This window comes from Myxine glutinosa, chromosome 8 (genome assembly GCF_964187855.1).
Source record: "Myxine glutinosa chromosome 8, kmMyxGlut1.1, whole genome shotgun sequence".
Classification (NCBI taxonomy): domain Eukaryota; kingdom Metazoa; phylum Chordata; class Myxini; order Myxiniformes; family Myxinidae; genus Myxine; species Myxine glutinosa.
In genome coordinates, this window is record NC_136268.1 from 28,093,048 (window position 1) to 28,120,148 (window position 27,101).

Consider the following 27,101-nt stretch of genomic DNA (forward strand, 5'->3'; position numbering starts at 1 on the left):
CCTGGGTCGATTCTACCCCGTTTGTCTCTCCCACCGACATCCCGTCGCCTTGACCAGCCATGGCGCGATTTCAAAATTCGGGTTTTGTAAAACAAACCAAATTTCGGCCGCTCCAAATTTTGACCAAATTTTTTTATAGCTGTTTTAAAAATTTGGTTCGGGCCTCGTATCTCACTCCCCAACACCAATTGTTACGCCAATTGTACAATTGTGTCCAAAATTTGGGCTAAATGAATTTCGTCCCAGGTCCGAATCCGACACTCCTGACACCAATTGTTACTGTCCGCGGTTAAGGATGTTATGTTTGCCGAGCGGAGGCCCCGTGACCTAACAGTTTCCCCGATTCACCCAAACGTTGGCCGTATCGCGCCACAGATATTCAATGTGGAAAACTCTAAAACGACCGAATGTAAAGAGGAAGAAGAAGACGTACAGAAGAGTAACGGGATTTATTATTTACACACACAAGCAAAAAGGAGCAGTCACGGTTATTTACAGGGGACATGAAAAAGCAGGTGACACAGTGAAAATTACTAGCTTATACAAACTTAATTAACTACCCAGGACAGAACAAACAGAAACGGACTCACACGGGGAATTGCAGAGTGGATTGGCTGGAAGGAGAGGGAGGTCCAACGGGTCCAGCAGCACGATCGGCGCGTTGGGCAGCCGCCGTTCCTTCGCGGCCCTGCTCAAAACCACCGTCCAGGCCCCAAGCGGCTGTTGAGTGTTGTTGCTGCTGTTGAGTGTTGTTGCTGCTGTGGACGCTGCTGCTGGCGAGCAAGGCGACGAATAGCAGGCTTTGTGCTTCCCTGGATGATCTCCTTTGAACAAGAATCGCTGCTGGATGATCTCTTCTCTTGGACAAGAATCGCTGCTGGATGATCTCCCTCCTCTCTCTCTCGTAGGACCTTGCGCGCGCGCTTTTATAACGCCCCCGGCGATTAAGCCGCCGGCCTTCAGGACACGCCCATCGGTGTGCTCACCTCAGCCCTGGTTGGTCGCGCGACCCTCTGGCTCCGCCCTTGATGACGACGGGCGGGCATGCCTTTCTTCCCAAACCCGAGCACATGTTTAATGGCGGCAATTGTAGTTGGCAATGCGAATGGCAATTGACGAAAGGGGAAGTGGAGGTTTTGGGAATGGGAATGAAGGATGAAGGGAATCTATCTTTTTCACTTGGTGCAATGGAGTGTCATTTTAATGGAAGACAAGGCCTTACCCTAAAACACATAATAAGGATATAAACTACTGAACAAGGGTATTATAGTGTCCTTCAATGGATGCTTTATGGAATTAACTACCGGGACGCCCTTTGACCTTTACACAACACTGGAGGCAGGAGGGGCCAGAATCAAACAATGTTACACAGCAATTTACCACAATACAACACAATAAAAAAAATACAATCCTCATATCCGCAACAATATGTTTGTTATCACCGACACTTGGAGCAAATTGCACATTACTGACAAAATCACCTGTAGTCAAACGTCACACATGGCCAAAGGTTCGTAAAAGACTTGGGACAACTGTTCCTCAGCTGACCCAACAAGAAGATGGGAGTAATTGGGGAATTGAAGAAGTAGAGGTAGTTGTAGACTTATCACTTCCACCCAGCACTTGTCAGTTTTGATAGGCCAGTGGAAGATCTCTATTGCTCACAGAGATGCACGAATGACACTCGGACATCGGCATTAGGAACAGAATCTCTTGCATCCTTGCAATCCATGAGTTCTGGTCATAGACGGAGATGACAAAATCATTACACCACCTCTGAGCTGTTTTAACCTGTGTTTGATTACCGATCACACGATGTTCGATCACACGATGGGTTGTCTTGATAATTATTGATAGGTCATCAACCATATTTTGATCATCACACTTGCCGTTTGATATTTTATCCTTAAATGCAAATATGATGCAATGGAATGGCTCATAATTCTCCACCTGGTACCGCAGTCGGGTGGATATGCGACAAAAATGGAATGAGACAAAGTCTCAAAGAAACGAAATAAACTTCTGGCAGAAAGCGTGAAAATTTGCATTCATATAATTGAAAGCATGTATATTTCAAAAATGGCCGGACACATGTCCTGAAAGATACGGCTGAATATACATATTGAGCCCATTTTGTGGTATTATTCAAAAACATGTTTTTATGAATTTTGATGAGTAGTGAATACCATGTCTGTTTTGCAACTATACTGACCCAATTTATTCTAGATATTGCACACTTAAATAATTTGATGTAAAAACTGTACTTGATGTGTAATTTGTTGGAATAAATAAGTACTACTTGCTGCATATGCTTCTACTTAAACTCAACTTACACGTCATGCACCTTCTTAAAAGATTTTAACTCATAAATTGAAATTCCAGGTAAAATCACAAAGTCTACATTACATATCTGGAATAGCTACGAATATTTTTTGGCATTTTAAAATGCTATTACATTTCATCCTAAACAGAATATTTAATAAACTTATTGTTGTACACTTCTAGTTATGAATAAATTGTGTAACTTCATTTCAGGGATCAGTTTTAACAGACCAGCAAACATGTTGCAGGCAACTTTTCTACTGCACAAGTTCTTGCAAAATATGTTATGGAAATAAGAATTTGTTTCCAACCATTTTTGAAATCAGCATACGTACCTGAAAATCCCTATGTACCCATTTTCATGCTTTCTGCCAGAAATGAACATGTCTTTCACCTATCCGCCTCGCTGCTGGGTTTCCATGTGGAAGTCCGCTCTTGAAAACCGAATGCCGTTGTCGCTCTCTTGGTTTTGTTGCATTTTCAAAGTTCCAGACACATGCACAATCTCTGCAGTTCCTCAGATGTAATTATTTATTTTGGGATTAACAATATTTCGATTCCTGGTAGATGATAGGTGGCATTGACAGAATTCAGGTCGACCAGTCTTTTCTTGGCATCAGAGGAGACCGAGGCTTCACCGGCCCACCAACGCCAGCCGCATGCATGCTCCATTCGATGGTGGATATCGAATGAAATGGAAAACCAAATACTGCATTGGAGTCATCAGAAGGAACTAGAAGAAGAAGAGAGCAAAGATGGAGTCATCAGGAGGAACCTGGATAGGATTCGCGTTTCAGCTGCTGCTACTCTTCCCTCAAACCCATCCAGGTGCAGCCAAGTGAACCTTTCAGAAAAATCTCTGCAAGAGTTCACTTCTCCTAAGACAGATAAAGAAAGAGAGAAATAAAGAAGAGGCAATAATTAGAAGTGATACCATGTGATTTTGATGTCATTCTGAGTATTCCTTAATTAATGCAAATCATTATTTCCTCTTGTACCATCTCCCACAACTATCGGAGCAAAATTCGACACATCTATAAGCCAAAAGGCATGATGTAAGGCTGGTAAATCTGAAATTTGGGTACATTTTTTGCATAAACGTAGATTTGGGAAACTTGTGAAGATTTAAAAGTTATTTGCCTGATGCCTCCAATAGTTTATAGTCCAAGCAGAAAGAACTCACTATGTGATTAGAACACACACACATGGACATACATATTTTCCTAGATCTTAAAAATGTCAACACAAGTGTAATAATGCTTCCGAGTATCCGTTATTTTTAAGTTCATAACTTACTGTGTACATCAGATATTCTATGTCTCATGATCAGACTTGTTACCCCCCTATACCCTCACTCCTCTGTACCCCCCACCAGGTTTCGTGAGCTACGATAACCCTGTGTCTGCTCAAGCTGCCATTCAAGCTATGAATGGTTTTCAGATCGGAATGAAACGCCTCAAAGTCCAACTGAAGCGATCAAAGAATGACAGCAAACCATACTGATGGTGTTCTTCACTCAACTCGCAACTAATTCTGCCACATCTGCACTGCTCTACTCTCCTCCACACTCACTCAGCTTCTCTATCAACTTTCCTACGCTCACTCATCTTCTCTGTCAACTTTCCTCCAAATCACTACTTTCCTTCTTCAATCCCCTCCTCGCCAAATGCTTTACTCTCCCAGTAATCCATTTCACCTGCCCTACTTCATACCTCCAAAGTTCATTTGTGCAGGTGCACTCGATTCCACAACTTACACCTTGGTCGCTGGAATTAAATAACTTTAGGTATCGAGGTCCACTGTCGGGTTTTGGGGAATTAAACAGTTCCATTCACCCGATGCTATTTACAAGGGATTTAAAAGGTTTGTCCATCAATAAGTATGTGATGAGGAATATTTAGAGAAGTCAATATTTCCAGGAACTTATTTGTTAAAAGATAAATAGTGCAGATACATGAACATTCAGGGAACGTATATGGATTATAGGAAACCGATTGTCTTTGTTTCTATATCATATTGACTTTTCCATCTTCAAACTTTCAATCATTGTTGGAACAAAAATGATGCTTAATGGAAAAGCAATCTTATTGTGACGTCATTCAATGCGTCTATTCTTAGTGACGCATTCAGATTTTTAAGGTATCTACCTGTTCCATTTCTTACCTTAAATTATTTTCTTCCTTCCAATTTCTTTAATGAATTTTTACTCCCATATTCATTCCTATTTTTCTCATTCCTCTTATTTTACAATTTATATTTGAGCCTTTTTGCCTCCCTCTTCTCATCTTATTTTATACACCTCTTTTCTCCTCATTCATTCCCTGGTTCCGGCTGTCATATGAAAAGCAATTTCACGGTGCGCCACATACCTGGCACCAGCCTCTCGACATCTATGGCATACAACCCCCACCACCCACCCCATCCACCCTTTCTCTCATCCCTTTCCTTACTTCTACTTAAACCAGGCACAGCTTTCAACCTCAGTCTCGCTGCCTTAATTCCCACTGGGCGGCGTTTTCTTGCACTCAGCGCTGTTTCACCTCTGGGTTTCTCGTCCCGTTATTTTCCTTTTGCTTCATGAGGCATCCTTGATTGGCTTTGTGTTCAACAATGTCTACATTAGTATTTTTTTATTTACTATTTATTTAATTAATTTATTGACTTACGGACACATTTCTAAGTGTCTATGATATGAGTCCTCAGAGCCCTTCAGTTGGGGCAACCACAAGATTGCCTACCATTCCTCACCATCCCCTACCCCCAAATCACCCCGACCCCAAACATACTGCACTTTAAATACTGTGACTCGTATCCCTGTTCTTAGTACCTTTACACACGTTGATCTACACATAGTTAAACCAGTAGAATGGTTTTGAGGGTGTCAAGTCATTGTCCATGTGCTCAATGTCGGACGTAACTTTTTCCTTTTCCACAAAGGTGGAAATGGGCCCCTTGAGGCCGAAAACTCCTGTATTTGTTTCATGGGATTTGCTTGAAAACTTAAAGGGGGTTATTTCAAGAAGTTCAGTTCTGTTTTAATCATCACAGGTGTCCGCTGTGTGCTCTTAACATCTCCATTTTACTTCGTCGAATAACAATATAAATAATACAATAAGGTTAAACAAGATGCACTGTTTTGTGCGGCAAGCTGATAATCCCTTCTGGGCTCTGCAGCCTACCAGTTTTAATCCTGGAAACTGTGAGGACAATCGTTGAAATTATTGTGAATCGCATGTACTGTTGGTAGCAGACAAGGCTCAAAAGAGCAGCTCAGGATGGGTGGGATTGGGATGTGATGTGATCAGGCCTCCTGGTGTTTCCTTATGTTTGTACGACACGGTTCGGATGCTGCCCCCCCCCCCCCACCACCTCCCCCTAAGGCAGATGCTCCTGGTAGATTTATGTACAAAACCCTGCCCCCACCCCTCCACCTGCACCACAATGATTTTGTCTTTGCAATTTTTTTGCAAGCTGACAGAGCATTATCATAGTTGTATTTTTATTCACAATTAAAGCGCTATTTTATTTTTTTATGCCATTTTTATACATCAAATCATGTACATAGTTAGGTCTTTGCATTCTCATTCAGCATTTGAAAACTGATCCGTTTTTTTTCTGTCAGTTTGTCTTTGTATGATTGGGCACGTTTTCATCAATAGGAGATTAGTTGGAAAGTAATGATTGTAGTTTCCAGTGAAAAAAAAATCGAGTATTGTTTTCAAATTGTCCCATTCACATTCCATCAGAGTCTGATAAGCTTTTGAGTACACTCAATTTCCATGCAGATCTGGGATCTGATATGACTTTCTGCAGCCTAGATATCCATGCAGATGGGGGATCTGATCAGCCTTTGTGCACCCTAAATGTCAGTGCAGATTTGGGATTTGATCAGGCTTTGTGCACCCTAGATATCCATGCAGATCTGATCAGGCTTTGTGCATGCTAGATATCCATGCAGATCTGGGATATGATCAGGCTTTGTGCACGCTAGATATCCATGCAGATCTGGGATCTGATCAGGCTTTGTGCACGCTAGATATCCATGCAGATCTGGGATCTGATCAGGCTTTGTGCATGCTAGATATCCATGCAGATCTGGGATATGATCAGGCTTTGTGCATGCTAGATATCCATGCAGATCTGGGTTCTGATCAGGTTTTGTGCAGCCTAAATATCACTGCAGGTCTGGGATATAATAAGGCTTTGTGCACCCTAAGTATTGATGCACATCTGGGATATGATAAGGCTTTTTGTACACTAGATATCCATGCAGATCTGGGTTCTGATCAGCTTCTGTGTACCCTAAGTATTGGTGCAAATATGGGATTTGATCAGGCTTTGTGCACCCTAGATATCACTGCAGGTCTGGGATCTGATAATGCTTTGTGCACACAAAATATCCATACAGATCTAGGATCTGATCAGGCTTTGTGCTTCCTAGCTGTCCATGTATATCTTGAATGTGCCCAGGCTTTGTGCACCTTATTTTCCATGCAGATTTTGCATCTGATCAGGCTTTGTCCACCTCAGATATCCATGCAGATCTGGGATGTCATTAGGCTTCGTGCATCCTATAAATCCATGCAGATCTGGGTTCTGATCAGGCTTTGCACATTCTAGATATCCATGCAGATCTGGGATCTGATCAGGCTTTGCACATTCTAGATATCCATGCAGATCTGGGTTCTGATCAGGCTTTGCACATTCTAGATATCCATGCAGATCTGGGATCTGATCAGGCTTTGTACACAAAAGACATCCATGCATATATGGGATGTGAGGATGCCTTGTGCACCATAGATATCCATGCAGATGTGGGATCTGAACAGGCGTTGAGCACCCTAAATATCTGTAGATCTGGATTCTGACCAGGCTTTGTACACCATAGATATCCATGCATATCTGGAATCTGATCAGGTGTTGCAGATTCTACAGAGTGAGTCATAAGTCCCGGGACACAGTGTTAGCTGCTTATGCAAGATTTGTTTATACCATCTTCCAGGGTGAGCCATAAGCCCCATGAGTAATTACATATTACAGAAATAACAGTTATACATAACAGGAGTAATAACATTGCAATAATACAGCAACTACAATACCTCCTTAGGCATTGAGTGCATCTGTATGACGTCTGCCATTGTCAAGGCAGAAAATAGTTCTTCTCCACATGCGGTGTGAAAACTAACAAAAAATACCATGTGTTATGGTACCAAATCCTTCCTGAATGTGTTGTTTCACTTCATCAACAGATGCCATGCGATGTTCTTCAACTTTAGCTTTGACGTACCCCTCACGGAGCATTGTCACAAGTGGTCAGGTCAGGACTGTTCGGTGACCACAGAAGCGTTGGCGAAGACCCGCCAATCCAACGGTTGGGAAAAATTTCATTGAGGTAATTTCGTACCACACACGCGTGGTGCGCAGGTACCCCATCCTCTTGGAAATAAATGTCATGGGCTGGTCCACGTCATTCAAGTTCAGGTGAGAGTTAAATCTCCTACATATGCAGATATGACTGATGGTTGACCAACACATCAATAAACTAAGGACCAATGAGGTGGTGGGCAGATTACGCCGCCCAAACCATAACATGTAGTGGATGGTCATGCACTTCTTCAACATCATGTGGATTAGTATTGCTCCAAAAGTAAACTTCTAGTTTGAAATGCCATTTTCCCCAAAAGTTGAAGATTTTATTTTGACGGTGCTGGCTTTCCAGAACCCTCCTCAGTCTTCTTGCACGTGTTTCATCGACTTCTTTATATTTCTCCTCTTGTGGGAACACACCACTGCTACCAGCCTCTCTTCCACTGTAATTGGACTGGTTTCTGCCATCATGGTTTAATGTATTATTTGTATTATCTGAAAAAAACAGTATAAATACATGGTAAAAACAAATCAAAAACGAGCATCTAAAACCGTGTCCTGGGAGTTATGACTCATCCTCGAGATATCCATGCAGATTTAGCATCTGATCAGGTTTTGTGCACCCCAACTATCCATGCAGATCTGGAATCTGATGAGGCTTTGTGCAACCTAGATATCCATGCCAATCTGGGTTCTGATCAGGTTTTGTGCACCCTAAGTATCGTTGCAGATCTGGGATCTGATCAGGCTTTTTGCACGCTAGATATCCATGCCAATCTGGCATCTGATCAGGCTTTGTGCACCCTAAGTATCGTTGCAGATCTGGAATCTGATGAGGCTTTTTGCACGCTAGATATCCATGCCAATCTGGCATCTGATCAGGCTTTGTGCACCCTAAGTATCGTTGCAGATCTGGAATCTGATCAGGCTTTTTGCACGCTAGATATCCATGCCAATCTGGCATCTGATCAGGTTTTGTGCACCCTAAGTATCGTTGCAGATCTGGAATCTGATGAGGCTTTTTGCACGCTAGATATCCATGCCAATCTGGCATCTGATCAGGCTTTGTGCACCCTAAGTATCGTTGCAGATCTGGGATCTGATCAGGCTTTGTTCACCATAAATATCCATGCAGACCTGGGATCTGATCAGACTTTGTGCACCCTATATATCCATGCAGATCTGGCATCTGATCAGGCTTTGTGCACCATAGATATCAATGCAGATTTGGGATTTGATCAGGCTTTGTACACCCTATATATCCATGCAGATCTGGCATCTGATCAGGCTTTGTGCACCCTATATATCCATGCAGATCTGGGATTTGATCAGGCTTTGTACACCCTATATATCCATGCAGATCTGGCATCTGATCAGGCTTTGTGCACCCTATATATCCATGCAGATCTGGCATCTGATCAGGCTTTGTGCACCCTATATATCCATGCAGATCTGGCATCTGATCAGGCTTTGTGCACCCTAGATATCCATGCAGATCTGGGTTCTGATCAGGTTTTGTGCACCATAGATATCCATGCAGATCTGGCATCTGATGAGGCTTTGTGCACCCTATATATCCATGCAGATCTGGGTTCTGATCAGGTTTTGTGCACCATAGATATCCATGCAGATCTGGCATCTGATCAGGTTTTGTGCACCATAGATATCCATGCAGATCTGGCATCTGATGAGGCTTTGTGCACCCTATATATCCATGCAGATCTGGGTTCTGATCAGGTTTTGTGCACCATAGATATCCATGCAGATCTGGGTTCTGATCAGGTTTTGTGCACCATATATATCCATGCAGATCTGAGTTCTGATCAGGTTTTGTGCACCATATATATCCATGCAGATCTGGGTTCTGATCAGGCTTTGTGCACCATAGATATCAATGCAGATCTGGGATATAATCAAGTTTTGTGCACCCCAGATATCCATACAGATCTGGGATATAATCAGGTTTTGTGCACCCCAGATATCCATACAGATCTGGGATATAATCAGGTTTTGTGCACCCCAGATATCCATACAGATCTGGGATATAATCAGGTTTTGTGCACCATAGATATCCATGCAGATCTGGGTTCTGATCAGGTGTTGTGCACCCCAGATATCCATACAGATCTGGGTTCTGATCAGGTTTTGTGCACCCTATATATCCATGCAGATCTGGGTTCTGATCAAGTTTTGGGCACCCCAGATATCCATACAGATCTGGGTTCTGGTCAGGGGTGGTGCACCCTATATATCCATGCAGATCTGGGTTCTGATCAAGTTTTGTGCACCCCAGATATCCATACAGATCTGGGTTCTGGTCAGGTGTGGTGTAACCTATATATCCATGCAGATCTGGGTTCTGATCAGGTTTTGTGCACCCCAGATATCCATACAGATCTGGGTTCTGATCAGGGGTTGTGCACCCTATATATCCATACAGATCTGGGTTCTGGTCAGGGGTTGTGCACCCTATATATCCATGCAGATCTGGGTTCTGATCAGGTTTTGTGCACCCCAGATATCCATACAGATCTGGGTTCTGGTCAGGTGTGGTGTAACCTATATATCCATACAGATCTGGGTTCTGATGAGGCTTTGTGTACCATAGATATCCATACATAGCATGGGTGTAGGTATAGTGCACGGCTCTGGGACTCAGGGAGTTGGGGGTCGCTGGAAATTTGTCTCTTGGAGAAATGAAGCAACATTATTTTCCATGAGAATGATTACACGCCATTACCTATATGATCACAGACATTCCATTTCGATCATTTTGGATTTTGCAGAAACAGTAATTCATATTAATTTCAGGTGGAAAGTTTTACAATTTACATGCACACTGATATGAACAAATAAGTGGTTCATCAAGGTTTGTGTAATGGAAAAGAAAATGTGCCTTTTAAACCTAGTATTAAGAATAAAAAATATTAGAGTAGCTTTGAACCTGTGGCTCTGCTCCCCTTCCTTGTCCTTCCCTTCCCCAACAGTCAGCAATGGGAAAGATGTTATTGGTGTGGAATGAGTGGGAAAACAAAAACAAACAAAGGTCAAACATTAGGTGATGATGCAGTGTTTGCTGGATTCTGGTTTGTCTTGCCTTTCACTTCAGTCATTCAGCTTTAAATCTAAGTTTTTCTATATTGGCCACTGTCGTACTTGGATGCTCAGGTTTTAAGATCTGTGCATCCCAAGTTCCTGTTTGGCTTTCAGGACAATAAATGTGTTTGTTGTCCATGTGCTGTAGTGTGTGTACAGTTCTGATAACACCCAGAGTTCTTCGTTGATTATTCGCCCAATTTCGTGACCAGGGTCTTGCGGACGTGCAATGAAGCCTTTGTGATTAGGTGTTCTACCTGTGCTGATGTGTGAAGGAAAAATGCGCAGGTAAAGATGAAGTTCACATGAAACATACAAACTTGCCATTTCTTACTATGTGTACATAATTTACATTTAAAGTGAGGGCAAAAAAAATGCTTCTTTGGCAATCATGACACAAAACCTACAGAAACAATATTTTTGTAAGCAATGCGGTTTCGGAGTTTTGTAATTTGAGAATAATTCATTTGGATAAGCTGTGGAAAGCAGGAACAAATGAATCTTGCTTAGAGTACGGTTCCATTTTGAGGCACCTCTTGCCCATCAGTTTCTTGAGCGAGGCATCTCTTGCCCATCCGTTTCTCGAGCATCCCTGCCAATGGAACTATCCAGGTGTGAATCTGTCTGTCTCTACCTGTCTCTCTCTACCTTTCTCTCTCTCTCTCTTTCTCTCTCTCTCTCTCTCTCTCTCTCTCTCTCTCTTTCTCTTTCTCTTTCTCTTTCTCTTTCTTTCTCTCTCTCTCTCTCTCTCTCTCTCTCTCTCTCTCTCTCTCTCTCTCTCTCTCTCTCTCTCTCTCTCTCTCTCTCTCTCTCTCTCTCTCTCTCACATACACATACACATACACATACACATACACTAAATGCTCAGTGAGTTAGGGTCATTTTGTCACCTGAATTATTTCACAAGTCTTTTTGCATGTTATACGTTGCACCCTTTTTCTTTTTCACTTGCATTCAATCTCCTCGCTCTTCTAGCTCTTGTCGGTTTTCCCAGCAAAAGCCTTTATCTCCTTGTGCGTTGCCTTCCACCCGGTGTTACCTTGTTCCCAGCATTAAATGCCGACTGCTGGCTCGGTTTGCATTACACCATCTGAATCGTTTGGTTTTGTCAAGAAGGAACAAAATAGCCATCATACATAGCTGTTGACGTTAAGCGCATGTTACCATTGCACACTAATTCTTCAGGGAGGCCGTTTCAGGTCGTGCCCTGTCAAGACTTCTCTCTCATCTTTCCTCCCCACACATCAGTGATTTTTTTTGTTGTTTTTTGTGTAGCTGCCATTTTACATTTTTGCTGTTGAGTGTTCCGCCTTTCCAGTCTGACAATCTGCAATGTGTACAAAGCTTCCTGAATGCTGTTCTATGGCTCTTCATTGTCATGAGTTTGCGAATTATCTTTTATATTGGCTGTGATGTGGAATTGCTTCTGTACCACCGTACTGGTGCCAAATACTCGTTAGTGGTGTTTTGTTATGAAGCAGTTTTTGTAAAGCCATGAACTTTTTTGTGAAAAACACGTGAACTTCTTGAAGACTTTTGAATGTTGTCTGAACCTGTTCCTGTGTATTTTTTTTATTTTTTTTTGTATTGAGCGTGATCCTAAAAATGTTTTCCAAGTGCAGTGCTCACTTCTTTTGCTCATGTGCTCATCGCTGACTTTCGATATGCTGTTGTTAGGAATGGCCAGGCTGAGAAGGAATGGAAAGGTGACGCGTGGCTGGATCTTTCTGAGATGAGGTTATGATCGTAATCTGCTGAACTTACACCTTGCAGACATTGAAATACTTTCCCAAGGCTGAACGGTGATGGAGGGTTTTTTTTATATTTTATTTCCATTGACAAATGGGAGTCCAGCCTGGTATCTTCAGTCTTTTTACTGCGGTTCTTAGCATTTTACCGGTTTCTAAATTATTTGCTAAAGCCCCTGTCACACCTTGACGATTTAGCCAGCGTATGCCGACGTATCAAAATTGAGTGCTGGTGTGAGTCATACGCTGGCATACGTCTACAAATTTTGTGCATGCACGAAATTTGTCGACGAGCTCGGCGTACTACGACGTATGCCAGCGTGCTTCAGCGTGCTCTTAACGTAGCCAAATTTTTCATACGTCGGCATACGCTGGCTAAAACGTCAAGGTGTGACAGCGGCTTAAGCAATTGCATTTTTATTCTCAGCTGCCACCACCCCATCCTCACCCCAAACTTCCAGCTTCCCATTATTTAGGTTTATTCGGTTTCCTTTTCCTCTTGCATGCTTGCTAACCACCTTCGCTTTGATCCGCCTGTTTTCGGATATCTTTGAAGAAGGTCCTCTTTACTTTCATTTCGTAAACGAGCATAAGGTACAATCAGTCGCTGCAAGGGTCGTACTTTAGTTCAAGAGGGAAAAGAAGCTTAATTCCTTGGAATCTTTCCAGCAAACGATGTTTTGAAACCTCACAATCCTGAAACGTGACAAAGTTTGCAAAAAAAGATGTCGATGAAACTAAAAATCATTATAATGGTGCAACTCGTCTTCAGTTAATTGAGAAAACGAACCGAAACAATATGTGAGATTTGATGGACGGAGCCAAATGAGTTTGATGGTGATGTCGGAGGCCTTTTGATGGTGTCTGGTGCAGTGATCCATTTCTGTGGTCCAACGATTGTTTCGGTGCTGGGTACTAGCCAGACTGTGCGTTATATGGCCACGTCTCTCCATGCTGTGCCACCGTTGGCTTGGAAGCAACTTCTCTGGCCATGGCGGTCTGTGATCTTGTTGCTTGAACAAACCAAGAGCCTTTTTGATTGTTTCCTTGAATGGGAGCGAAAAAAATTAATCTGCTAAACTACAGAAACAAAAATTATCTTGCAGGCAGAACATGGTTTTTCAGATATAATAATAATAATAATAATTATTATTGTTTGAGAAACTTGCAGGACTTCCAGGGCTGCATTAGAGAAACGATATTTTGCACAGTATATGAATCATGTAGGTAATTATGTACTTTTGTCTTGCTACGACAACAACTGTAGCAATTTGACTGTGATGTCTGAAAACATGTGGTGGAGAGTTTTTGGTGTCTCAAACCAGCAGTTCCGGTGAGGAGGAGTCCGCGTGTCCCGAAGGTTAGCCTCGGTTTTCAATGCACTCCCGAACGGGTTTTTCTGTACTTTATATATTCCTTGCAACGATGTTTTTCTTTCTATTTCTATCTTTAATGTCGACACTGTTGGTGTTTGTTAAATGACACTGGTGAATCAATGTGAATGTTTATGACTGTTAAAAGTTTGTTCTGTTTGAATAAGTAAATATTTTGGTCTTTATTATGCGTTTGATTGTCATTCTTTTAAATACTCTACTACATAAGAGAGCCGTTGGTCTGTCTGTGTGTCGCCACTTTTCTCAGAGATGGCTGAACGGATCTTCATCAAACTTTCAGAGGTTCATCACTGAGTACCTGGGAGTGTTTAAAGGCAAAAAAAATGTTTTTTAAAGTCCGTTTTTGGGGATTTTTAAAAAATCGCTCAATAATTATGCCCAAGCTTTTTTGATTAACGACAGTTATATACAAGTACACATTCACAAAAATAAATACAAAACAATCACCAGACATTTGAACACAAACAATAAAACAATTCCGGAAGCGGTTGAAGTTGGTGGTAGGGCTTCTTCTTCTTCTTCCTGAGCATCAACATACTTAACTCAGAAAAGTGATGAACAGCACATATAGCAGCATATATTCAACGAAAAGGTAAAATGATGATTTGACATTTGTGATGGATTCTGATTTGGATGTAATTTACCAATAAGTAATGGTGTTAACAACAACAGGCATTATAAGGCCATTTTCCCTGCAAGAGCGGGGGTTAGCCTTGCGGTCCCCATGATAATCTTCTCCATTTTGCCCTATTTTCTGCATCTCTCCTTGTTAACCCCCTTGCCCGCATTTCTTCTTCCACCATCTTTAGCCAAGTCTTTCTCGGTCTTCCCCGTCCTCTGCTTCCTTCTACATTCATTTCCATCACTCTTCTCAAACAGTCACTTTCATCCTTCCTCAACACATGACCAAACCATCTCAACCTGTTCCTCTTCACAGCATCAATCACAGGCTCTATTCCCATCATTTTTCGCAATTCATCATTTGTCTTCCTCTCTCTCAAAGATACTCCACTCATCCACCGAACCATTCGCATTTCCACCCTTTCCAGCCTTCGTTGCTGCTCTACGTTCATTACCCATGTCTCGCTCCCATAAATCATAACACTTCTCACACATGCAGATTGCAGCATACACCTTTCCCTTCAGCTTCAACGACACTCACCTCGTCAGCATGCCACTCAGTTCCCGAAACTTCTTCCATGCACATCTCACTCTAGCAACCGTTGCCGAGCCTGATCCACCTTCTCCATTCAGCATGTCTCCGAGGTAACAAAATGTTTTCACACCTTCCAGCTTCACGCCGTCTGCAAGATCCAACTCAACATTTCCTCCATCTGCAGCTAGTCGGTTTGACGTTCCTATGTACTCAATACCCAACCTAGAAATGTTCTATCCAATGAACTTTTTTCGTTGATTTGTACTCCCATGGAGTCCTAGAACAAATTCGGCTTGGTTGCCCAAATTGCAAGTTTGGGCAACTCTGGTAATTTGCATAAATGCAATATTGCCGCTGGGCGCCATTTTGAAAATCTAACTTTTAAAGCACTTGCCCAATAATGATATGTAATACATCTTTTAGGGGGTTTTGGGGTGTGTAGAATCTATTTCTTCTGTTAATTTGTCAATTCAAGGTGAAGATCAGGTGCAAAAGGCCAGGTTAAGTGTCATTTTCGTAAATGCCGAGTGGGTTGCCTGTGGTTTGTTCAATAACTAGTTTCTAGTCCCCAGGACGGATAAAGAAAGATGGCGGATGCACTGAACGAGTTTGCTATCTAAGTTCTGTAAATTTGGGTATATCAGCGCATCTTGGATACATATGATAGGGGTCTCATTTATGCGGAGGCGGAGAAGTACCCACACCCACTGGAAGATCACCGTCCTCATCTGTACAATCCTGTCACTGGTCAAATTTCCTCCGCTGATGTGAATATGGCGGATTCAATTGTGATTGGAGAAGAGATGGAGAGAAAATTCATCGCCAGTCTCCCTGATGGGTTCTACAAATCCATCAGCAGCCCCATCAAGACGATGGATGTTCTCAAGAATAAGGTCAAGCGCAACAATGAAAGGCCAGTAATAGACCTTGAGAACATTTTTCTCCGGCTATTGATGATTGGTCAGCGGCGGTAGTTGGAGCTTGAACCTCTGTTTGCCTACGAACTGCGTGTAGTACCTTCATCGCTCATCGATGGTTATGGTTGTCTCCGCAAAGGCAACAAGTCGGGTCTGGTCAAACGCCTCGGTGTGCTTGAGATCTTGCCAACTGCTCCTGACATTGTTATCGTGGATGTTTCACAGCTGTTCTACCATATTGTCTGGCCACATGGTGGCAGTCCCTCAGATCTGATTGCGTCTATCCAGAGTCGTTTAAGTCAATATCCAGATCGTACTGAGGTCGTTGTCTTCGACAAGTACCAAGATGTCGTCTGTGCCAAGGATCATGAGAGAATGCGGCGGGCTGGTGAAGTTATCACCGACTATGAGCTCTCCATCACCAGTCCTCTGCCCAAGAGAGATGCAATCCTGAAGAGCAAGAATAACAAACGGAGGCTGGCGAGCATGTTGTGTGCCTTCAATCTAGGAGACAATTCTGTGATGGAGACACCGGACTATGGTGTGTTCGGTCATGACGGAGCAGACGTCACCATGATCTCCTATGTCCTTGAGGCTGCCAGACGTGGCCATGGTGTGATCCGTGTGCTTAGTGACGACACGGACATGTTTGTCCTACTGGTCTATTGGGTGCATCGGGCGAAGCTGCAATGCGAGGTGCAGATGGAGCGGTGGGATTGGACAGTGCTGGACATCAAAGCCACCTGTGCTGACCTAGGGCCAAAATGTCTGCAGCTGCTTGGCACGCATGCCCTCAGCGGGTGCGACACAACATCATATCCATATGCCAAAGGGAAGATCCGTGCACTGAACATCTTGCTTGATGTGGACTTTCCAGGCTTGGCTGATGTCCTGGGTAAGGTGGGCACCACACAGGCAGATATGATGGAAGCAGCAAAACCCTTCTTCGTTGCTCTGTATGGTCAACCGCCAGGAACATCCATGGAGTCTGCCCGCTTCACACTCTTCACCAAAAAGGAGAAAAGTCCGAAAATCTTGGCCCTGCCTCCAACATCTGCCAACCTGTTGCAGCATGTGCTGCGGGCTCATCTGCAGGTCATGTTGTGGAAAGCTGCAGATCACCAAGCCCCACCCGACGAGTCAGCCGATATCACTCGCTTTGGATGGGAGATCCGGGATGGCATCCCCGTTCCTGTCATCGCTCAGGGTGACCCAGCTCCACCAGATCTGATTGACGTGATTTTGTGTCAGTGTAGGGCACATGGCAAGAAGTGCAGGACGGAGGCATGTGGCTGTCACAAACAACATCTTTCATGCACGTCATATTGTAACTGCTCTGGTCAAGAGGGATGCTGCAATCCGTACACTAAGAAACGAGATGCTCAGACTGGAGATGAGGTTGATGTCGAGAGGGAGGATGTTCAAGGAGACGATTTTGAAGAGGGTGTGGATCAGGAGAGTGAGGGCGATGAGAATATTGACGATGGTATTGTCGATTCTGAAGACAATGAGGTTATTGAGGATGAAGACGATGATGAGTGGGAGTAAAGATGAAGGTTATTAGGTTATACCCGGTATATACATCATTACGGTCATAGCATATTATTTAAAACCACCTTTTATCTGTAGTAATGCCAAGCCTTGTAACATCCTTACAATGACGTTTATGCATAATTACTTAATGCAATAGTTTTCCTCATCATGAAATGTGAATGGTCAAAGCAATGTGTTAGTTTCAATGTCATCGAAGCTCGGCTAATATCCATAATGATCTTTCAAATATGAATTATTACTACTTTCTCAAAGACAAATGTGTCAAATGTTACATGATTATCCATTCCGTGGCATGAACATGAATAAACTATTAAAATGTAATTTTGTTAAACTTTTCATTTGTTGTCCACCGAAAGGTCAAATTTGACCTTGACCTGAAATGACCTTCAGCACCTGAACTTGACCTTGAATTGAAAAAATAACAGAATAAATAGATTCTACACACCCCAAAACCCCTTAAAAGAGGTATTTCATATCATTATTGGGCAAGTGGTTTAAAAGTTAGATTTTCAAAATGGCACCCGGCGGCAATATTGGATTTATGCAAATTACCAGAGTTGCCCAAACTTGCAATTTGAAGTTGACGTCAAACTCAATTCAACTCAATTCAATTTGAAGTCAAACAACAAAACAATGAAGGCCGCATTCCAGTGGATTGGGAACTGAGTACCCTCGTCCCTCGATACAAGGGGAAAGGTGACCCTCTGGAGTGTGGCTCGTACCGAGCGATAAAGTTATTGAAGCATGGAATGAAGGTATTGGAAAGGGTGTTGGAGAGGAGGATAAGGAAGAAGGTGAAGATCGACGAAATGCAGTTTGGATTAATGCCAAGAAGAGGAACGACAGACGCGCTCTTTATTGTGAGGCAGTTGCAGGAGAAGTACATGGAGAAGAGGAAGAAGTTGTTTCTTGGGTTTGTTGATCTGGAGAAAGCATTCGATCGGGTTCCACGCGAAGTATTGACATGGGCATTGAGGAAGTTAGAAGTGGAGGAATGGTTGATCAGAGTTGTGATGGCAATGTACAAAAGAGCGCGCACAGCTGTAAGGACGAAGGACGGGAACAGTGGTGAGTGTGAGGTGAAGGTGGGAGTGCATCAGGGGTCGGTACTAAGTCCACTACTATTTGTAGCTGTGATGGAGGTGCTGGCTCAGACTGTAAAGGAGGGTTTACCGTGGGAGCTGTATGCAGATGATCTGGTGTTGATTGCGGAAAGTATGGATGGACTGAAGGAAAAGAGGAACAAGTGGAAGGAATGTATGGAGACAAAAGGTCGGAAGGTGAATATAGGAAAGACGAAGGTGATGGCAAGTGGTAAAGCATGTGGTGAGGTGGAAAGAACTGGGAAGTGGCCATGTGCTGTGTGCAGGAAGGGTGTCGGAGTGAACTCCATTCAATGTACAATGTGCGCTGAGTGGGTTCATCAAAAATGTAGTGGTCTGAGAGGGTCATTAACCAGTGTGGCAGCTACATTCAAATGTAAGGTGTGCACAGAGGGAGCTGGAGATGGAGGAAATCTTGAGTTGGATCTTGGAGACGGCGTGAAGCTGGAAGGTGTGAAAACATTTTGCTACCTCGGAGACATGCTGAATGGAGAAGGTGGATCAGACTCGGCAACGGTTGCTCGAGTGAGATGTGCATGGAAGAAGTTTCGGGAACTGAGTGGTGTGCTGATGAGGAGGGGAGTGTCATTGAAGTTGAAGGGAAAGGTGTTTGCTGCATGTGTGAGAAGTGTTATGATTTATGGGAGCGAGACATGGGTCATGAATGTAGAGCAGCAACGAAGGCTGGAAAGGGTGGAAATGCGAATGGTTCGGTGGATGTGCGGAGTGTCGTTGAGAGAGAGGAAGACAAATGATGAATTGCGAAAGATGATGGGAATAGAGCCTGTGATTGATGCTGTGGAGAGGAACAGGGTGAGATGGTTTGGTCATGTATTGAGGAAGGATTAAAGTGACTGGTTGAGAAGAGTGATGGAAATGAATGTAGAAGGAAGTAGACGACGGGGAAGACTGAGAAAGACTTGGCTAAAGATGGTGGAAGAAGAAATGCGGGCCAGGGGGTTAACAAGGAGAGATGCAGAAAATAGGGCAAAATGGAGAAGATTGTCATGGGGACCGCAAGGCTAACCCCCGCTCTAGCAGGGAAAATGGCCTTAAAATGCATGTTGTGTTGTTGTTGTTGACCCCATGGGAGTACAAATCAACAAAAAAAGTTCGTAGGAAAGAACATTTCTAGGTTCAGGAAATATTAAATCGACTAAGCTCCCTCCCCTCTGTGCACATCTTACATTTGAATGTAGCTGCCACACTGGTTAATGACCCTCTCAGACCACTACATTTTTGATGAACCCACTCAGCGCACATTGTACATTGAATGGAGTTCACTCCGACACCCTTCCTGCACACAGCACATGGCCACTTCCCAGTTCTTTCCACCTCACCACATGTTTTACCACTTGCCATCACCTTCGTCTTTCCTATATTCACCTTCAGACCTTTTGTCTCCATACATTCCTTCCACTTGTTCATCTTTTCCTTCAGTCCATGCATACTTTCCGCAATCAAGACCAGACCATCTGCATACAACAACTCCCACGGTAAACCCTCTTTTACGTTCTGAGCCAGCACCTCCATCACAGCTACAAATAGTAGTGGACTTAGTACCGACCCCTGATGCACTCCCACCTTCACCTCAAACTCACCGCTGTTCCCGTCTTTCGTCCTTACAGCTGTGCGCGCTCTTTTGTACATTCCCATCACTACTCTGATCAACCATTCCTCTACTCCTAACTTCCTCAATGCCCATGTCAATACTTCGCGTGGAACCCTTTCAAATGCTTTCTTCAGATCAACAAACCCAAGAAACAACTTCTTCCTCTTCTCCATGTACTTCTCCTGCAACTGCCTCACAATAAAGAGCGCGTCTGTCATTCCTCTTCCTGGCATAAATCCAAACTGCATTTCGTCGATCTTCACCTTCTTCCTTATCCTACTCTCCAACACGCTTTCCAATACCTTCATTCCATGCTCCAATAACTTTATCGCTCGGTACGAGCCACACTCCAGAGGGTCACCTTTCCCCTTGTGTAAAGGGACGAGGGTACTCAGTTCCCAATCCACTGGAATGCGGCCTTCTTTCACCACCAGATTACAGATCTCTATCATTCTCTTCACACCCCAACTTCCTGCTGCCTTCAACATATCTCCCACAACTCCCGTCGGCCCTCCCGCTTTTCTACGCTTCATTGCTTTTATCGCTTCCTCAACTTCCTTCTCAGTTATCTTCTCTGCCGGTCCTAAAACTGGGTTACTCTCTATGTTGCCATCCCATTCTTTGTATTCAACAGCATTTCCATATATCTTTTCCATCTTCCTTTAATTCCATCTGGGTCCACAACGATTTGTCCCACTTCATCCTTCAAGCAACTCACCCCCATCACATCACACCTCTCTTTCGCTATCTGCTTTGCAATCCTCAATACCGCTCTCTGACCCTCTTCTGAATCCAAGCTTTCTCCGAACATTTTCCTGCGCCTTTGCTACCTCTTTCTTTGCAGCCTTCTTGGCTGCCTTATAACTTTCATGCTCTGCTTTTTCTGCTCCCATACCCTTCGCCTTCTGCCACTCCTTGAACTTCTTCCTCTTCTCGTCAATCCTCTTTCAAACTTCCTCATCCCACCACCATGTTTCCGAGTGCCTCGGTGGTCCTTTTGTCCATCCACATACCTCATCAACGGCTCCCAACAGACTATCTTTCATTGACATCCAACCACGTTCAAGCTCAACCACATCATCCTCTACCCTACTCAGCCTCTCCTTTAATGCCTCCCTTACTGTCACCTCTTTCAACCTCCACACCTTCATTCTCGGTTGGTACTTCACCCGCCGAGCTCTCCTCGCACCTTTCACCCTTATGTCGCAGACAACCAAGTGGTGCTGTGAAACAGCCTCCTCCCCCGGGATCACCTTTGTGTCCCAGAGGTGCCCCCTATCTCGCTGACGCACCAGCAGGTCGTCAACGGTTTTCGTCGACCCACCTGACGTGTATGTAACAAGCTTATTATCCTCTTTCTGGAACTGAGTATTACAAATCAACAAATCAGCTCCATCAGCAAATTCCAAAATCCTTTCACCTTCTCCATTTCTCACACCATATCCGTAACCCCCATGAACTCCCTCAAAACCATCCATACTCCTCTCCACGTGTCCATTTAGGTCTCCTCCTAACACAACAACTTCCTCATCTTTCACGTTTTCCATCAGCTTCTCTATCGCACACCAGAACTTGTCCTTCTCTTCATCGCTCCGACCAACCTGCGGAGCATATCCCGAGATGACGTTCACCAAGAGCTTTCCAATCAACATTTTCACCATCATCAACCTTTCCCTCACTCGAGTCACACTCACCACACTGTCTACAAACTCCTCAGAAAACAGGACACCAACACCATTCACGCCCTCCGGGCACCCTTGCCACACAAACTTCCCTTCCATCTCGTCTCTTGCACACAAAATATGTCCACTCTTCTTCTGACCAATACTTCCACCACTTCTCCTGATCTCCCTGTCATTGTCCCTACATTCCATGTCCCAAACCTCAGAAACCGATCTCCACTGCAGGCTGTACCCTGCCCATATGTAGTTGTAATTGTCATGGTTCTATTTTTGAGGCAATGTTTTTATGGCTGGATGCCCTTCCTGACGCCAACCCTCTTAGTCGCCTCTTACGACACGCTACAGTGTACCTATTCTAACCAGGGTACACACCGGGAAAATAAGAACCTTACAGAGATCTTAAAAACTATCCCTGGGAACATGACCACAAACGATCTACAGTTGGAGGCTGTACGGGGCTCAGTGACAATCCTGTTCTATTTTCAAATCAATCGGATGAAAATTGATGGTTTTTCCGATGAAAATTGATGATTTTGGGTTTGACCTTTGACCTTTTGACCTCAATAGTTGGTTTCCTGATTTATTGACTCAATGTGCAAATGCTTTTCAATTTCCAAGTCAATGGGATGAAAATTGACGGGTTTTTTCAGATTAAAATGGATTTTTGAAGTTTGACCATGAGTTGACCTTTGACTTTTTGACCTCAAAAATAGTTGGTTTCCCAATTCAGTGAGGCAATATGCAAATGCTGTTCACTGACATACAGACATACAGATATGTAGACTGACATACAGATATGTAGGCGACTGACATACAGACAAACAAACAGACAGACAGAATAACACACAAGACCAACCAATATACTTGAAAAATCTTAGATTTTTGCAAGTAATAATAAACGGACTCAAATGCAATTCCCTCTCCTCTGGCGAGGGTAACCAGAACAGTATTTGTAAATATGCCTGTAGCTAGTAGACTGACAATGTCAGGTTAAGCAGAAAGGCACTATTACTGGATAGACTGTCCTCGGGTGTCTGGGGATTATTGTGCCCCATTGACGCATGCAACCACTCATCCATCGAGAACGTAGTCATCTAAATGTGTGGAGAATGAACGTAGACATCCTGATCTGATAGGAGGTGACGCGTTTGCCGTGCTTTCATCACCATGGCGTTGAATCTGGGAATCATGGGGACGATTAAGCATAGAGAGAGAACAGAACAGCTGGAGGAGGACTTGATGGCAGAACATGGTCAGTTGGAGTTGAGAGAATGTGAGGTATGTGAGATTGACTGGGGGGAACGATAGGTGGCCCCTCTGAGCCGCCTTCATCACAGAGAGAATCATCACAGGAACCTTTGTGTGGATGAGTTATGGTAGATATGGTCCATGTGGGTACCTTGTAATACTTGTACTTGGTATGATGAGCATCGGAGTTGAGAGCCAGCAAAGTTGTGGATGTCACACCAGTTCCCATCCACAGACACAACCAGGTAACAATCCCGTGCTCAAGACTTGGATCTATCTGAGTGCAAGTACACCAGGTCTCCAACATGAAATGTCGGAGTGGCAAAACGGTTTGCTGATGGGGACTTGGACTTCTCGCGATAAGTATTGTCCCTGGAGCGTTGGGCATACTGCTCTCGGATAAGGTTCTGATCCAAGATCAGAATCTGGTGGTTGGTGAAATGGTCACCTTGAGTCCACATTTCCCACGCAGACAAACCCCGATATCTGATACACAAGTTTAATCGGTCAGTAACCGTGGAAAGCTGACAAGGAGAAACTGGACCTCCTAACGGGTCTTGGTGTGACCTGTAGGCGACTTCCCCAATTATCACTGGTACCATTCAGCTTCCAATTCCTGAATGGCTTTCTCGGCGACAGGGTTTTTGTTGGGGTTTTTGGCGCAACCAAGCTCGAGGGAGATGCGGTGATGGTGTAGGAGCTTGTCATCATCAGTGAGAGACTTGAATGCGGAGGCTGGATCAGTCCTGATGACAGCCGGCAGCCCATCCATCGGATGAAGTTCAACGATGAGTTGGGGCAGGCCGTCACGCAGGGTGTCGTGGCGTTTGTCATAAATGAGAGAGGAACGGGTGTAGGAAGTGACGCACTCATGCAAGACCAAAACCAGTTGACGCTCACGCTTTAGGATGTCTGTTGCAAAAGTCCCACCAACTGTATCGGGAGGATCATCGGACGATTGAGGAATGGCACGCGGAGTGATTTTTCACAGGGAAGCACAGTGGTGGCAACTGGTAGTTACATGGATAATGGACTTATCCATGGTCAAGGACAAAGAAGTGGCGATGCATCACCTGCTTAAGTTGATGGCAAGATGAGTGATCAAGCTTGATGTGGAGAGCCGTGACAAGGCCGTCCAGGACCAGGCGAGGAATAACGATGCGTTCACGGGAAGGTTGGAAGGGGTCGTAATATCGGACAACCAATAACCCATCTTTTTAAATAGTGACTGAATTCAAGTACCTTTTCATGTCTTTAATATTGGTCAGCTTTTTCGATGGTCGAGTACCTTGTTTGAGATGGGCATGTGTTCTGCATAAATCTGCGCACTCAGACAGTAGGGCTAGCCAAGCGGAATGGTTTGTAAACGGTAATTTGGAGTGACCCGGTGATGTCTTGGATGGAGGAATGACGCGTTACTCAGTTTTCTGTCCCTTCTACATTTCGGGATTGTCACAATCATGGGCATTCCGGCAGGCGAAATCTGAGGGTACATTAGCGGAGCCGGCAAGATGGCGGATTGAGGCCTGGAACCGGCTGACCATCGACAAAAAGGTGGAGATGCAGGGATTAGCTGAAAACTCTCCTCATCATAGCTTTTCAAAGGGTTGCACACATGGCATACTATCGGTCAGTATGCAAGCTTTATGATTGGACTGGATGATGAATGGTCCAAAGTGTTTAGTAGCAATATCGATTGAGAGTGCTTCAATTTCGCAGGAAAGCCAGGTGACCTGGTGTCCTCGCAATTTGGCGCTGAAAAAAACCCGCAAGTCGTTGGGTCCTTTCACGAGTAATAAACATCGTAGCTCCTATGCCATTTCTCAGAGATAGAATTGTGAGAGGCATAGATCTGGTGAAGGACATAAAACAATTTTGAAAGTTCCCCAGAGCACAGCAAGCTCCACCATTAGTTAATGGAAAGAACATGGAACTATCCAGACTCTTCCTAGAGCTGGCCGTCCGACCAAACTGAGCAACCTGGCAAGAAGGACGTTGGTCATGGCGGTGACTAAGAACAGAGTTCCTTGGCTGAGATGTGAGGAGAACCTGCTGGAAGGACAACAGTCTCTGCAGCACTTCACAAATCGAGGCTTTATGGGAGAGTGGCCAGATGGAAGCCACTCCTGAGAAAAAGGCACATGGCAGCATATCTGGAGTTTGCATAAAAGTACGTGAGAGACTGAGAGCATGAGGAAAAATATTTTGTGGTCTGATGAGATGAAAATGGAACTCTTTGGACTGAATGCAAAACATTACGTTTGGTGGAAACAGAGCACAACTCATCACTCATCGAACAGCATCTTTACTGTGGCAGCATCATGTGTGGTGGTGGCAGCATCATGCTATGGGGATGCTTTTCAGTGGCAGGGACTGGGACACTTGTAAGGATAGAGGGAACAATGAATGGAGCCAAATCCTTAAGGAGAACCTGCTTCAGAGTGCAAAAGACCTTAGACTGTGGCGAAGATTTATGTTCCATCAAGACAATGACCGCAAGGATACAGACAAAGCAACATTGGAATCGCTTCAGAACAAGAACGTGAAAGTCCTTGAGTGACCCAGTCAAAACCCAGACTTGAGTCCCATTGAGAATCTGTGGAAATATTTGAAGATTGTTGTTCACCGATGCACCACATCCAACGCGACAGAGCTTGAGTAAATCTGCAAGGAAGAATGGGAGAAACTACCCAAATCCAGATGTGCAAAGATGATGCAGGCATACTCAAAAAGACTTGAAGATGTAATCACTGACAAACGCACTTCTATGAAGTATTGACACAGGGGGTTGAATACTTATGTAAATTAGATATTTCTTTATTTCATTTTCAATTATTTTGTAAAAAATTCTAAAAAAGAATTTCACTTTGACATTATGGGGCATTATATGTACATTAGTGACAAAAAATCTCAATTTAAGCCAATTTAAATTCAGGCTGTGACAAAACAAAATGTGAGAAAAGTTAAGGGGTGTGAATACTTTCTGAAGGCAGTGTATAAACTGTCATGCCGGTGGTTCATCAGTTTGTGTGCCGCCCCTCGGATGGACGTTAAGCCGGGTGTCCCATCTACCATCATTAGTCGTGAATGGCAAAGATCCAGCGGTGTCCTTCGCCAACAGTAGGTGAGTCATCACCGGCATCCTGAACAAATTACAAATTCCTGCCCTGACCAATTGCTGGGAAGGCAATGGCAAACCACCTAGTATCACCTTCGCCAAGCAGCCAAAGACCTGCCTTCAAGCAGAACACTCAATCAAGCTTCTGAAGCTCTATCTCTTTATTTTCATTCGCATTTGTTATCTTTTCTAATTCTCTACTCTCTTGAAGGTGTTCACGTACCTGCCATGGATGTTGTGACTCCATTTCTCTTTCAATTTCCTTCTTCCACTTTTTAAAAAATTTCTACATTCTGTCACTACCTCCATATATATATATATGTTTATTGTACTCACTCGCTCTGCAAACCTCAAATTTGGCACTCATCAAGGTAAACTTTCACCAGCACATGACACTCCATTTTCCCACGGTTTCTGCGATATGTTTTCAGGTTAAATCAATCCTATCAGATTGTATGCTTTTTCAGACTCGTTGGAAGAACGAAAAGAAATCATTACGTAATATGATCTCCATTTAGGACGCAAAGACACCTTTATTAGAAAACGGACACCTTACGATTCACACACAATAGAAACAGGTTCAATATGCCGCGAACGATCGATGGAAACAAAATGGCTTCTAATTACAAGTTGTCGCTGCTCTTTATATTTAGGAACTCCACTTCTCTCACCTGTCTCCCACTGCTGCTCGTTCCCCTTCTCCTTGTCCCGCTCCTCCCCGTTTCCTCTCTCGAAAGTCGAAACCAAAGTCAACGCACGAACGACCAATTTATTTAGTACGTAC

General features: G+C 43.8%; 1 protein-coding gene and 1 long non-coding RNA gene across 2 annotated transcripts in view; one reads left to right on the forward strand and one right to left on the reverse strand.

Moving 5' to 3' along the window:
* The window catches only part of LOC137432328 (CUGBP Elav-like family member 1), a 356,059-nt gene extending 352,234 nt beyond the window's left edge, over nt 1–3,825 (forward strand). Inside the window, exon 13 of the mRNA XM_078783095.1 lies at nt 3,698–3,825. Within this exon, the coding sequence (XP_078639221.1) occupies nt 3,698–3,825 (128 nt within the window). The remainder of the gene's footprint in view (nt 1–3,697) is intronic.
* Nucleotides 431–27,070, reverse strand: LOC137432329 (uncharacterized). Its single transcript, XR_010985475.2, has 2 exons — nt 26,989–27,070; nt 431–3,200 (listed from the first exon to the last, which is right to left on the reverse strand). It is a non-coding gene; the product is annotated as an uncharacterized LOC137432329 (long non-coding RNA).
* Nucleotides 27,071–27,101: the final 31 nt, after the last annotated feature.